The following is a 15,259-nucleotide window of genomic DNA, read 5'->3' as shown; positions in this document are numbered from 1 at the left end:
GTGGCTCATGTCATACTGTCAGCTCATTGGGAGCTTGTGGTCACCTGTAACCCCCAGATCTTACTCTCATGAACACTGCCCACCCTGGCTTGCTCTCCAGGCCTGCACCAGAGCAGGGCTCGTCTTCCCTGGGTATCGTTTATCCAGACAACCACACTGACCTCAGGCCATACACAGTCATACAAGTAATGACTCTGCCACCCTCCAGTCCCTCCCAGCATCTGTTTCACCTCCATACTTCTTGGGGGACAGTGAGAAGTGTTATATCCGCTGGGGGTGGGGCTTTGTGGTGACAGGAAGCTATCCCAGCGCTAACTCAGGATATGGGGTGGGCTAGTTGTCGGGACAGGTCTTAGCAGACCCTTAAGGGCTCCTCTGGAGCCACTTTGTTGGGTGCTGCTGCTGAGTTCACCTGCATGTCGACTAGGAAAGACTTGTTCTTTTAATCTGACTTTCTCTGGGGTACTCTTTTCATTTTTCACTGGTTTTTTTTTTTTTTTAATGAAATAACACATTGGAAAAACTTAGCAAGTGCTCAAGATTCATTCGTTCAACAACTGTTTCTTGAGTCCATCATGTGCCAGGTACTGGACAGATCACTGGGGCTGTACGAGGGAGTCCACACAGACATTGCCCTCATGGAGCTTATGGTCTGGAATGGGAGAGACGTTAATGAAGCCGTCACCCTGATGAATATGAAGGTGTGATGGAGGGGGTACTAGGAAGGACAAGTTCATGGTGGTTTGGGAGTGTCGGGTAGAATAAAGCCTCCCCAGAAGACATGATGGAGGGGTGAGAGCTGGAGAGAGGGTGAGAGATAACTTGGGAAGGTGTTCCAGACTGAGGGCACAGCATCTGCAAAGGCCCTGTGGTAGGAAGGATCATGGGATTCTGAGAGAAAGCCAGAGTGGTTGGAGCCAGGAGTGAGGGGGTTTGAGGAGGGGAGTGAGGCCATAGAGGTGGGCAGGGGCCAGACCACACAGGCCTGTGTGCCAGGTCTAGGACTTTTTCCTTATGTGTGGACAGTGGAGACCCACTCATTGCTTTAAGCAAGGGCATAGGGTGATTGGGTTTGCATTTCAGAGACAGATGACTGGGGTGCAAGGCTGCAGGTGGGCTAGAGGACAAAATTTAGGAGGCAAAACTGGCTGATGTGGTGGAAGAAGGCAGTGCAGAGGGGCTCCCAGCTCCAGCATGTGCATGGAGGGCACAGAGACACGTTGCATCACCGTCTTCACCATTCCTGACCTTGGGTTCTGACGGTGTAATTCATCCCCATTATCAGGGGCTTTTGCCCTCTTAACAGTGTGTGTTTTGTCCATTCCTATTTGAATATTACTTTTCTTTTTTTTTTTTTTTTTTAAAGATTTATTGATTGATTGATTGATTGCTATGTTGGGTCTTCGTTTCTGTGCGAGGGCTTTCTCTAGTTGCGGCAAGCTGGGGCCAGTCCTCATCGCGGTGCGTGGGCCTCTCACTGTCGTGGCCTCTCTTGTTGCGGAGCACAGGCTCCAGACGCACAGGCTCAGTAGTTGTGGCTCACGGGCCCAGCTGCTCCGCGGCATGTGGGATCTTCCCAGACCAGGGCTCGAACCCGTATCCCCTGCATTAGCAGGCAGATTCTCAACCACTGCGCCACCAGGGAAGCCCCTGCTTTTCTTGATGGAATTGCTAGAAGCCAACTCACAACTGGTGTGTCCTGACATCTCTGCCTTCTGGGACCCTGACACCTGTCCCCAGTTGCGGGCTGGCCCCTTTCTTGTTCTGAGGGAGCTTTAAAAGAGCAGATAGCTTTAACCCCCATTTCCCAGCACCTTGGTGCACTGTCCATCTTTGGGGATGGCCTTCTGTCTTGGGGCTGAGTGTGGAGCCGCCCTTGTAGCTACGGGGGCCTCTGAGAGGCATGCGCACCTGCCCTCTTGGCCCCATGGCTCTCAGCCCCAGGGAAGATGGGCCTCTGCCTGCCTCCACCCCTCCCCCAGGCCATGCCCAGGTCATGCCTCATGAGAGGGCTCACTCCTGGGATGCTGGTCCTGGCGTCCCCAGGGCAGGAGGGGGCTGCAGGGCTGTCCCAGCCAGGGCACGTTAGGGCCCTGAGATGGGCCAACAAGCCAGCATTTGGAGGTGTGAGCTGGGGAATAGGATCCCAAACTGGTGCTCAGGAATGGCCGGGTGCTGGGAGACCCTCTCGTCCTCCCCAGGTTCTGCTTTTGCTGGTTGGGGAAGTGTGTGTGCAGGTGTGGGCACGTTCATGTATGGGATGCATGCACTGGTGAGCTCCCCATGGTGTGAACTTGGGTGTGCATCCCTTGAGGTGGGCAGAGGCTGCCCATATCCTGTATCCAAGGTGACAGCCTGACCCTTATCTCTTGGGCAGGTGGCCGGCCTGTTTCACGACCCCAGCATCGGGAACCCCATCCACATCACCATCGTGCGCTTGGTCCTGCTGGAAGACGAGGAGGTGAGAAGTCACGTGGCCCCACACTGCCCCCTGGGATGGGCATCGTCTGCCAGGGCCCTCCTGCCACTTACCTGAGCTGCCTCGTGTGGAAGGGCACAGCGAGGTCCTCCTTGGCCCAAGCAGTGTCATCTGTCACCCCCAGTCCCTGGCTGACCCTTTCTTAGGTCCCGTCTGGCACGTGCCTGTGGGCGGGGTTGTCAGACTGGAGGCTGGACTGCGGCCCAGCCTCCAGCCAGGCCAGAGGCCTGCCTGCTTGTCTGCCTGCTGCCACCTCTGGGCCTCTGTCTCCCGCCTTCATGTGAAGGAGAATTTGGCCTGACCCTTCAGAGCTCAGGGAGAGGCTTGAGTGGCCATGCTCTCTGCCCCTAGGAGGACCTAAAGATCACTCACCATGCAGACAACACCCTGAGGAGCTTCTGCAAGTGGCAGAAAGGCATCAACATGAAAAGGGACGCCCACCCACTGCACCACGACACCGCCATCCTGCTCACCAGGTACCGCCAGCTGTGAGGGGCTGGGCCGTGGGTGTGGCCGGTAGAGCTTGCGTGGGTGGGAGGTGCTACCTGACCCTCGGGGGGGGGGGGGGTAGACACGGCCCTGCTCTCAGGGAGCCCCATTTTGAGGAGGGTTTGCACACCTTTGACCCAAGACTGGATTCCAGCAGTACTGGGGGAGATCTTTTTATTTTGGAATAATTGTGGATTCCATGCAGTTGTCAGAAATAATACAGGGAAGTACCATCTACATTTCATCCAGTTCCCCACAGTGGTAACATCTGGCATAACTGTAGTTATATCCCAACCAGGAAATTGACGCTGATATGATCCACAGACTTATTCAGGTTTCATTAGTTTTACATGCACTTACTTGTTTGGGGTGTGTGTGTGTGTGTGTGTGTGTGTGTGTGTGTGTGTGTGTGTGTGTGTGTGTGTGTGTGTGTGTGTGTGTATTTAGTCCTATGCAATTTTATCACATGTGTAAGTTCCTGTATCCACCGCCACAGTCTAGATATAGAATGATTCTATTAGAAGGATCTCTTGTGCAACTCTTTTATAACCAGAAAATCTTACTCACACACCACCCCCCTTCAACATGACCCCAACCTCTGACAACTCTTTATCGGTTCAGAGGCAGTGTTTTTGAACTTGAGGTGGAGTTATTTCCCTTTGCTGAGCTCCGGCAGCTTCTCTCAGCACCCTCGCTGGGGTAGTGACCCAAATTGTCTGTGCATGGGTCCCCAGGCCCAGATAGGTGTCCTGGGTGAACAAGGGCACCTGCTTCCCAAATGGCTCCTGCGCTGGTCTCGGAGCGATGGGAGGGGCATCTTTCTCACTCCCAACCTCCCTCAGGGTCAGCAGGGGCCCTTCCCTAGCCCCCTCAGCTTGGGTGGGCCTGGCTCTGGGCCAAGTCAGCCTGAGGGCCCCTTCTCTCTGCATGTGCAGGAAGGACCTGTGTGCCGCCATGAACCAGCCCTGCGAGACCCTGGGCCTGTCCCACGTGGCGGGCATGTGCCAGCCTCACCGCAGCTGCAACATCAACGAGGACACGGGCCTGCCCCTGGCCTTCACCGTGGCCCACGAGCTCGGGCACAGGTACCCCACCAACCCCACTGCCACACTAAGAACCCGAGCTCACCTCCCAACCTGTGGGCACCAGACAGCTAAGCCGATGGCCCACACAATCCCAGGGAAGGGAGCCCTGCCTTGAGGAATGAGCCCAGCCTGGCCACATGCTATCCCTGGCACTGTCCCCACCCCGCAGACAGGCTGCTTCCCTGTTAGGAGAGGGGTGAGTCTTATTTGAAGTGAGGTTGAGATGGGCCAGAAAGTCACCATAGGTCTTTGTCCCTCCCTGTTGCCCTCATTGCTTGCATTTTTTACTCTTAGTCCCTGCCAACACCCTGTTCCTAATCGCTCTGTGACCCTAGGCAAGTGCCCTGCCCTCTCTGGGCCTCTGTGCGTTCCCTGTTGATTGAGGGGGTTGGATTCAGTGATGTCCAAGGCTCCCTCTGTTGGACACTTCCACATGAGGCTGTTATGCCTAGGCATGGCCCGTACCCTTGGCCCTCTGTGCCCAGACTGTTTAGCTGTGAATATGGCAGTCTTAGATGTCTGGGAGCCAATGAGGACAGGCTCACAGAGAGCTCTGTTGGTCCGAGGTGTTGGGTCATCACTGAGGGCTGAGAGAGATAGTGTTTCTCAAAGTGCTTAGTATGGTGCCTGGCACATAGTAAGTGCTCAGCAAAGGTAATTTTTCTCATGTCTTTCCCAAGGATGGTCTTGAGACTTTTCCTGTGGCGCAGGAGCTCAGACTCCCTAACTCCACTGCACAGCCTTGGGACAGGACCTGAGGGGTGGCAGGAACTCTGTCAGACTGTTCTTGGCACCAGTGAGGTTGCGGGGGCCACAGTGGGCCCCACGCATGCCACCTGGCTTGCCGTTGTTGGCCAGCTCATTGCAGGAGCCGGGCTGCTCTGCGTCCCTGGTGCTTAATTCAGGCTCAGGCTGGTGCACCTGGCAGAGGGCCCTGTGGGATACTAGTTAGCACACCCACGTTTTACCTTAAGGAAACTGAGTCTCAGAGACGGGATATGACTTTCCCCAGGCCACACAGTGGTTTGGTGGCAGAGCCAGGCCTGGGAGCCAGGATCCAGCACCCTGTAGACCTCCGAGGGAGGGGCGGCCGGGTGGCTTCCCACCAGCTCACCCGCCCCTGGGGCCTGTGCTCTCACACAGTTTTGGCATTCAGCATGACGGAAGCGGCAATGACTGTGAGCCCGTTGGGAAACGGCCTTTCATCATGTCTCCACAGCTCCTGTACGACGCTGCGCCTCTCACCTGGTCCCGCTGCAGCCGCGAATACATCACCAGGTTCCTTGAGTAAGTCCCTCCCCCAGCCCTGGGCCTTCTCTTGAGCCCCTGAGGTCAGGGTGTGACCGGGGAGATGCAGACAGCACCTTGGAGGATGAGCAGTTCACAGATGTATAGAAGGGAGAAGAGTGGTATTCCTGGTAGAAGAGGCATAGGCAAAGGCACGAGGACATGAGGAGAGTGGGATAATTTTCAGGGAACGGCAGGATATTAAGTGATGCTACAGGAGCCAAAGCAGAATAGGAAAGGAAGCTGGAGGAGGTACAGGGTTGGCCATGTGGCCGGAAGGGTCCAGTGAAAAGCGGGGAAGCAAGTGCCCTTAAAGGCACCGAAATATAAAGCTTTTCCTTTCTTTCATGTCCTCTTGATTTGCTATGTTGTTTTTTTATTTGCTAGTTAATGTTCTAAGTAAAGACAAACTTAAAAATTTAAATAATTAGCACCAGTTTTTTTTTTTTTTAATTGAGGTGTAGTTGATGGTACCGCATTATATAAGTTTCAGGTGTACAACATAGTGATTCACAATTTTTAAAGTTATATTCCATTTATAATTATAAAATATTGGCTATATTTCCTGTGCTGTACAATATATCCTTGTAGTTTATTTATTTTATGCATAGTAGTTTGTACTTCTTAATCCCCTGTCCCTATCTTGCCCCTCCTCCCTTCCCTCTTCCCACTGGTAACCACTAGTTTGTTCTCTGTATCTGTGAGTCTGATTCTTTTTTGTTGTAGTCACTAGTTTGTTTTATTTTTTAGATTCCACATATGAGTGATATCATACAGTATTTGTCTTTCTTTGTCTGACTTATTTCTCTAAGCATTATATTCTTCAAGTCCATCCATGTTGTTGCAAATGGCATGATTTCATTCTTTTTATGGCTGAGTAGTATTCCATTGTATATATATACCGCATCTTCTTTATCCATTTATCTATTGATGGACACTTAGGTTGCTTCTGTATCTTGGCTGTTGTAAACAATGCTGCTGTGAACATTGGTTTGCATGTATCTTTTCAAATTAGTGTTTTCATTTTTTTCTCATATATACCCAGGAGTGGAATTCCTGGGTCACATGGTAGTTCTGTTTTTCTTTTTTTGAGCCATACTGTTTTCCACAGTGGCTGCACCAATTTACATTCCCACCAACAGTGTACAAGGGTTCTCTTTTCTCCATATCTATACCAACATTTGTTATTTGTGTTCTTTTTGATGATAGACATTCTGACAGATGTGAGGTGATATCTCATGGACTTGATTTGCATTTCTCTGATGATTAATGATGTTCAGCATCTTTTCATGTGCCTTTTGGGCATCTGTATGTCTTCTTTGGAAAAATGTCTGTGCAGGTCTTTGGCCCATTTTTTAATCTGGTTATTTTTTTTTTGATGTTGAGTTGTATGAGCTGTTTAAATACTTTGGATATTAACTCCTTGTCAGTCATATCTTGCAAATATTTTCTCCCATTCAGTAGGTTGTCTCTTCATTGTGTTGATAGTTTCCTTCACTGTGCAAAAGCTTTTAAGTCTAATGAGGTCCCATTTGTTTATTTTTATTTCCTTTGCTTTAGGAGATGGATCCAAAAAAATATTGCTACAATTTATATCAAAGAGTGTTCTGCCTATGTTTTCTTCTGGGAGTTTTATGGTTTCCGGTATTATGTTTAGGTCCTTAATCCATTTTGAGTTTATTTTTTGTATATGGTTTGAGAAAAATGTTCTAATTTCATTTTTTTACATGTAGCTGTCCAGTTTTCCCAGCACCACTTATTGAAGAGACTGTCTTTTCTCCATTGTATATTCTTGCCTCCTTTGTCGTAGATTAATTGACCATAAGTGTGTGGGTTTATTTCTAGGCTCTCTATTCTGTTCCATTGCTCTGTGTGTCTGTTTTTGTGCCAGTACCATACTGGGTTTTTTTTCTTTTGTTTTTTTTAACATCTTTATTGGAGTATAATTGCTTTACAATGGTGTGTTAGTTTCTGCTTTATAACAAAGTGAATCAGTTATACATATACATATGTTCCCATATCTCTTCCCTCTCGCGTCTCCCTCCCTCCCACCCTCCCTATCCCACCCCTCTAGGTGGTCACAAAGCAGCGAGCTAATCTCCCTGTGCTATGCGACTGCTTCCCACTAGCTATCTATTTTACGTTTGGTAGTGTATATATGTCCATGCCACTCTCTCACTTTGTCACAGCTTACCCTTCCCCCTCCCCATATCCTCAAGCCCATTCTCTAGTAGGTCTGTGTTTTTATTCCCGTCTTGCCCCTAGGTTCTTCATGACCTTTTTCTTTTTTTTTTCTTAGATTCCATATATATGTGTTAGCATACTGTATTTGTTTTTCTCTTTCTGACTTACTTCACTCTGTATGACAGACTCTAGGTCCATCCACCTCACTACAAATAACTCAGTTTCGTTTCTTTTTATGGCTGAGTAATATTCCATTGTATACATGTGCCACATCTTCTTTATCCATTCATCTGTTGATGGACACTTAGGTTGCTTCCATGTCCTGGCTATTGTAAATAGAGCTGCAATGAACATTTTGGTACATGACTCTTTTTGAATTATGGTTTTCTCAGGGTATATGCCCAGTAGTGGGATTGCTGGGTCGTATGGTAGTTCTATTTTTAGTTTTTTAAGGAACCTCCATGCTGTTCTCCATAGTGGCTGTATCAATTTACATTCCCACCAACAGTGCAAGAGTGTTCCCTTTTCTCCACACCCTCTCCAGCATTTATTGTTTCTAGATTTTTTGATGATGGCCATTCTGACCAGTGTGAGATGATATCTCATTGTAGTTTTGATTTGCATTTCTCTAATGATTAATGATGTTGAGCATTCTTTCATGTGTTTGTTGGCAATCTGTATATCTTCTTTGGAGAAATGTCTATTTAGGTCTTCTGCCCATTTTTGGATTGGGTTGTTTGTTTTTTTCTTATTGAGCTGCATGAGCTGCTTGTAAATTTTGGAGATTAATCCTTTGTCAGTTGCTTCATTTGCAAATATTTTCTCCCATTCTGAGGGTTGTCTTTTGGTCTTGTATATGATTTCCTTTGCTGTGCAAAAAGCTTTTAAGTTTCATTAGGTCCCATTTGTTTATTTTTGTTTTTATTTCCATTTCTCTAGGAGGTGGGTCAAAAAGGATCTTGCTGTGATTTATGTTATAGAGTGTTCTGCCTATGTTTTCCTCTAAGAGTTTGATCGTATCTGGCCTTACATTTAGGTCTTTAATCCATTTTGAGTTTATTTTTGTGTATGGTGTTAGGGAGTGTTCTAATTTCATAGTTTTAAATGTACCTGTCCAGTTTTCCCAGCACCACTTATTGAAGAGGCTGTCTTTTCTCCACTGTATATTCTTGCCTCCTTTATCAAAGATAAGGTGACCATATGTGCATGGGTTTATCTCTGGGCTTTCTATCCTGTTCCATTGATCTATATTTCTGTTTTTGTGCCAGTACCATACTGTCTTGATTACTGTACCTTTGTAGTATAGTCTGAAGTCAGGGAGCCTGATTCCTCCAGCTCCATTTTCCGTTCTCAAGATTGCTTTGGCTATTCGGGGTCTTTTGTGTTTCCATACAAATTGTGAAATTTTTTGTTCTAGTTCTGTGAAAAATGCCAGTGGTAGTTTGATAGGGATTGCATTAAATCTATAGATTACTTTGGGTAGTAGAGTCATTTTCACAATGTTGATTCTTCCAGTCCAAGAACATGGTATATCTCTCCATCTATTTGTATCATCTTTAATTTCTTTCATCAGTGTCTTATAATTTTCTGCATACAGGTCGTTTGTCTCCTTAGGTAGGTTTATTCCTAGATATTTTATTCTTTTTGTTGCAGTGGTAAATGGGAGTGTTTTCTTAATTTCACTTTCAGATTTTTCATCATTAGTGGATAGGAATGCAAGAGATTTCTGTGCATTAATTTTGTATCCTGCTACTTTACCAAATTCATTGATTAGCTCTAGGAGTTTTCTGGTAGCATCTTTAGGATTCTCTATGTATAGTATCATGTCATCTGCAAACAGTGACAGCTTTACTTCTTCTTTTCCCATTTGGATTCCTTTTATTTCTTTCTCTTCTCTGATTGCTGTGGCTAAAACTTCCAAAATTATGTTGAATAATAGTGGTGAGAGTGGGCAAACCTTGTCTTGTTCCTGATCTTAGTGGAAATGGTTTCAGTTTTTCACCATTGAGGACAATGTTGGCTGTGGGTTTGTCATATATAGCCTTTATTATGTTGAGGAAAGTTCCCTCTATGCCTACTTTCTGCAGGGCTTTTATCATAAATGGGTGTTGAATTTTGTCAAAAGCTTTCTGTGCATAGATTGAGATGATCATATGGTTTTTCTCCTTCAATTTGTTAATATGGTGTATCACATTGATTGATTTGCGTATATTGAAGAATCCTTGCATTCCTGGGGGTAAACCCCACTTGATCATGGTGTATGATCCTTTTAATGTGCTGTTGGATTCTGTTTGCTAGTATTTTGTTTAGGAGATTTGCATCTATGTTCATCAGTGATATTGGCCTGTAGTTTTCTTTCTTTGTGACATCTTTGTCTGATTTTGGTATCAGGGTGATGGTGGCCTTGTAGAACGTGTTTGGGAGTGTTCCTCCCTCTGCTATATTTTGGAAGAGTTTGAGAAGGAGAGGTGTTAGCTCTTCTCTAAATGTTTGATAGAATTCACCTGTGAAGCCATCTGGTCCTGGGCTTTTGTTTGTTGGAAGATTTTTAATCACATTTTCAATTTCAGTGCTTGTGAGTGGTCTGTTCATAGTTTCTATTTCTTCCTGGTTCAGTCTTGGCAGGTTGTGCCTTTCTACGAATTTGTCCATTTCTTCCAGGTTGTCCATTTTATTGGCATAGAGTTGCTTGTAGTAATCTCTCATGATCGTTTGTATTTCTGCAGTGTCAGTTGTTACTTCTCCTTTTTCATTTCTAATTCTATTGATTTGAGTCTTCTCCCTTTTTTTCTTGATGAGTCTGGCTAATGGTTTATCAATTTTGTTTATCTTCTCAAAGAACCAGCTTTTAGTTTTATTAATCTTTGCTATTGTTTGCTTCATTTCTTTTTCATTTATTTCTGATCTGATCTTTATGATTTCTTTCCTTCTGCTAACTTTGGGTTTTTTTTGTTCTTCTTTCTCTAATTGCTTTAGGTGCAAGGTTAGGATCATCTTTACTATCATTATTCTGAATTCTTTTTCAGGTAGACTGCTTATTTCCTCTTCATATGTTAGGTCTGGTGTGTTTTTATCTTGCTCCTTGTTTATTTGAGATGTTTCCTGTTTCTTAAGATAGGATTGTATTGCTATAAACTTCCCTCTTAGAACTGCTTTTGCTGCATCTCATAAGTTTTGGGTCATCGTGTCTCCATTGTCATTTGTTTCTAGGTTTTTTTTGTTTTTTGTTTCAAATAATGTGAGTTGTTTTTTTAAATTATGATTTATTTATTTATTTATTTTTGGCTGTGTTGGGTCTTCGTTTCTGTGCGAGGGCTTTCTCCAGTTGCGGCAAGCGGGGGCCACTCTTCATCGCGTTGCGCGTGCCTCACTATTATGGCCTCTCTTGTGGCGGAGCACAGGCTCCAGACGTGCAGGCTCAGTAGTTGTGGCTCACGGGCCTAGTTGCTCCATGGCATGTGGGATCTTCCCAGACCAGGGCTCAAACCCGTGTCCCCTGCATCGGCAGGCAGATTCTCAACCACTGTGCCACCAGGGAAGCCCTCTAGGTATTTTTTGTTTTCCTCTTTGATTTCTTCAGTGATGTTGGTTATTAAGTAGTGTATTGTTTAGCCTCCATGTGTTTGTATTTTTTACAGATCTTTTCCTGTAATTGATATCTAGTCTCATAGCATTGTGGTCGGAAAAGATACTTGATAAAATTTCAATTTTCTGAAATTTACCAAGGCTTGATTTGTGACCCAAGATATGATCTATCCTGGAGAATGTTCCATGAGCACTTGAGAAAAATGTGTATTCTGTTGTTTTTGGATGGAATGTCCTATAAATGTCAATTAAGTCCATCGTGTTTAATGTATCATTTAAAGCTTGTGTTTCCTTATTTATTTTCATTTTGGATGATCTGTCCATTGGTGAAAGTGGGGTGTTCAAGTCCCCTACTGTGATTGTATTACTGTCGATTTCCCCTTTTATGGCTGTTAGTATTTGCCTTATGTATTGAGGTGCTCCTATGTTGGGTGCATAAATATTTACAATTGTTATATCTTCTTCTTGGATCGATCCTTTGATCATTATGTAGTGTCCTTCTTTGTCTCTTGTAATAGTCTTTATTTGAAAGTCTATTTTGTCTGATATGAGAATTGCTACTCCAGCCTTCTTTTGATTTCCATTTGCATGGAATATCTTTTTCCATCCCCTTACTTTCAGTCTGTATGTGTCCCTAGGTCTGAAGTGGGTCTCTTGTAGACAGCATATATACGGGTCTTGTTTTTGTATCCATTCAGCGAGTCTGTGTCTTTTGGTGGGAGCACTTAATCTATTTACATTTAAGGTAATTATTGATATGTATGTTCCTATTCTCATTTTCTTAATTGTTTTGGGTTTGTTATTGTAGGTGTTTTCCTTCTCTTGTGTTTCTTGCCTAGAGAAGTTCCTTTAGCATTTGTTGTAAAGCTGGTTTGGTGGTGCTGAACTCTCTCAGCTTTTGCTTGTCTGTAAAGGTTTTAATTTCTCCATCAAATCTGAATGAGATCCTTGCTGGGTAGAGTAATCTCTGTTGTAGGTTTTTCTCCTTCATCACTTTAAATATGTCCTGCCACTCCCTTCTGGCTTGCAGAATTTCTGCTGAAAGATCAGCTGTTAACCTTACGGGGATTCCCTTGTGTGTTATTTGTTGTTTTTCCTTGCTGCTTTTAATATGTTTTCTTTGTATTTAATTTTTGATAGTTTGATTAATATGTGTCTTAGCGTGTTTCTCCTTGGATTTATCCTGTATGGGACTCTCTGGGCTTCCTGGACTTGATTGACTATTTCCTTTCCCATATCAGGGAAGTTTTCAACTATAATCTCTTCAAATATTTTCTCAGTCCCTTTCTTTTTCTCTTCTTCTTCTGGGACCCCTATAATTCGAATGTTGGTGCGTTTAATGTTGTCCCAGAGGTCTCTGAGACTGTCCTCAGTTCTTTTCATCCTTTTTTTTTATTCTGCCCTGCAGTATTTATTTCCACTATTTTATCTTCCAGGTCACTTACCCGTTCTTCTGCCTCTGTTATTCTGCTATTGATCCCGTCTAGAGAATTTTTAATTTCATTTATTGTGTTGTTCATCACTGTTTGTTTGCTTTTTAGTTCTTCTAGGTCCTTGTTAAACGTGTCTTGTATTTTCTCCATTCTATTTCCTAGATTTTGGGTCATCTTTACTATCATTATTCTGAATTCTTTTTCAGGTAGACTGCCTATTTCCTCTTCATTTGTTAGGTCTGGTGTGTTTTTACCTTGCTCCTTCATCTGCTGTGTGTTTGTCTGTCTTCTCATTTTGCTTATCTTACTGTGTTTGGGGTCTCCTTTTCACAGGCTGTAGTTTCGTAGTTCCCGTTGTTTTTGGTGTCTGTCCCCAGTGGCTAAGGTTGGTTCAGTGGGTTGTGTAGGCTTCCTGGTGGAGGGGACTAGTGCCTGTGTTCTGGTGGATGAGGTTGGATCTTGTCTTTCTGGTGGGCAGGTCCACGTCTGGTGGTGTGTTTTGGGGTGTCTGTGGCCTTAGTATGATTTTAGGCAGCCTCTCTGCTAATGGATGGGGCTGTGTTCCTGTCTTGCTAGTTGTTTGGCATAGGGTGTCCAGCACTGTAGCTTGCTGGTCGTTGAGTGAAGCTGGGTTTTGGCGTTGAGATGGAGATCTCTGGGAGATTTTTGCCATTTGATATTACGTGGAGCTGGGAGGTCTCTTGTGGACCCGTGTCCTGAAGTTGGCTTTCCCACCTCAGAGGCACAGCCCTGATGACTGGCTGGAGCACCAAGAGCCTTTCATCCACACGGCTCAGAATAAAAGGGAGAAAAAATAGAAAGAAAGAAAGAGGATAAAATAAAATAAAGTAAAATAAAATAAAGGTATTAAAATAAAAAATAAAAAATAATTATTAAGAAAAAAGTTTTAAAAAGTAAAAAAAAAAACGGACTGGCAGAACCCTAGTACAAATGGTGAAAGCAAAGCTATACAGACAAAATCTCACCCGGAAACATACACCTACACACTCACAAAAAGAGAAAAAGGGGAAAAAAATAATATATCTTTGCTCCCAAAGTCCACCTCCTCAATTTGGGATGATTCGTTGTCTATTCAGGTATTCCACAGTTGCAGGGTACATCAAGTTGATCGTGGAGATTTAATCCGCTGCTCCTGAGGCTGCTGGGGGAAATTTCCCTTTCTCTTCTTTGTTCGCACAGCTCCTGGGGTTCAGCTTTGGATGTGGACCCGCCTCTGCATGTAGGTCGCCTGAGGGCGTCTGTTCTTCTCTCAGACAGGACGGGCTTAAAGGAGCAGCTGATTCGGGGGCTTTGGCTCACTCAGGTCGGTGGGAGGGAGGTTTACAGATGCGGGGCGAGCCTGCAGCTGCAGAGGCCAGCGTGACGTTGCACCAGCCTAGACGTGCCATGTGATCTCCTGGGGTAGTTGTCCCTGGATCGCGGGACCCTGGCAGTGGCGGGCTGCACAGGCTCCCGGAAGGGGAGGTGTGGACAGTGACCTGTGCTTGCACACAGGCTTCTTGGTGGCTGCAGTAGCAGCCTTAGCATCTCATGCCCGTCTCTGGGGTCCGTGCTGATAGCCACGGCTAGCACCCATCTCTGGAGCTCCCTTAAGCAGCGCTCTGAATCCCCTCTCCTCGCACACCAGGAAACAAACAGGGAAGAAAAAGTCTCTTGCCTCTTCGGCAGCTCCGGATCTTTTCCCCGACTCCCTCCCGGCTAGCTGTGGCACACTAGCCCCCTTCAGGCTGTGTTCACACCGCCAACCCCAGTCCTCTCCCTGGGATCTGACCGAAGCCCGAGCCTCATCTCCCAGCCCCCGCCAGCCCCGGCGGGTGAGCAGACAAGCCTCTCGGGCTGGTGAGTGCTGGTCGGCACCAATCCTCCATGCAGGAATCTCTCCACTTTGCCCTCTGCACCCCTGTTGCTGTGCTCGCCTCCGTGGCTCCAAAGCTTCCCCCCTCCGCCACCCACAGTCTCCGCCCACGAAGGGGCTTCCTAGTGTGTGGAAACCTTTCCTCCTTCACAGCTCACTCCCACTGGTGCAGGTCCCGTCCCTATTCTTTGTTTCTGTTTTTTCTTTTTTTTTTGCCCTACCCAGGTACGTGGGTAGTTGCTTACCTTTTGGGAGGTCTGAGGTCTTCTGCCAGTGTTCATTAGGTGTTCTGTAGGAGCAGTTCCACATGTAGATTTACTTCTGATGTATCAATGGGGAGGAAGGTGATCTCCGCGTCTTACTCTTCTGCCATCTTGAAGCTCCTCTCCCATACTTTTTTTTTTTTAATGTTATTAAAGTATAGTTGATTTAAAATGTGTTCATTTCTGCTGTACAGCAAAGTAATTCAGTTATACATATATATATTCTTTTTCTTATTCTTTTCCATTGTGGTTTATCATAGGATATTGAATATAGTTCCCTGTGCTGTACAATAGGACCTTGTTGTTTATCCATTTTATATATAATAGTTTGCATCTGCTAATCCCAACTCCCAATCTTTCCCTCCCCATGCCCCCTCCCCCTTGTCAACCACAAGTTTGTTCTCCATGTCTGTGAGTTTGTTTCTGTTTTGTAGATATGTTCATTTGTGTTGTATTTTAGATTCCACATATAAGTGGTATCATATGGTATTTGTCTTTCTTTTTCTGACTTACTTTGCTTAGTATAATAATCTCTAGGTACATCCATGTTGCTACAAATGGCATTATTTCATTCATTT

At 45.4% G+C, this 15,259-nt stretch overlaps 1 protein-coding gene across 1 annotated transcript in view; it reads left to right on the top strand.

Moving 5' to 3' along the window:
- The window catches only part of ADAMTS7 (ADAM metallopeptidase with thrombospondin type 1 motif 7), a 74,896-nt gene that overhangs the window by 14,741 nt on the left and 44,896 nt on the right, over positions 1-15,259 (top strand). Inside the window, 4 exon segments of the mRNA XM_082383647.1 lie at positions 2,378-2,461; positions 2,831-2,955; positions 3,904-4,053; positions 5,197-5,340. Coding sequence (XP_082239773.1) covers positions 2,378-2,461; positions 2,831-2,955; positions 3,904-4,053; positions 5,197-5,340 — 503 coding nt within the window.

The sequence above is a fragment of the Balaenoptera borealis genome (assembly GCF_965194805.1).
Source record: "Balaenoptera borealis genome assembly, chromosome: 3".
Lineage (NCBI taxonomy): Eukaryota > Metazoa > Chordata > Mammalia > Artiodactyla > Balaenopteridae > Balaenoptera > Balaenoptera borealis.
The sequence above is the reverse complement of the archived record's forward strand: the minus strand, read 5'-3'. Positions and strand labels throughout refer to the sequence as shown.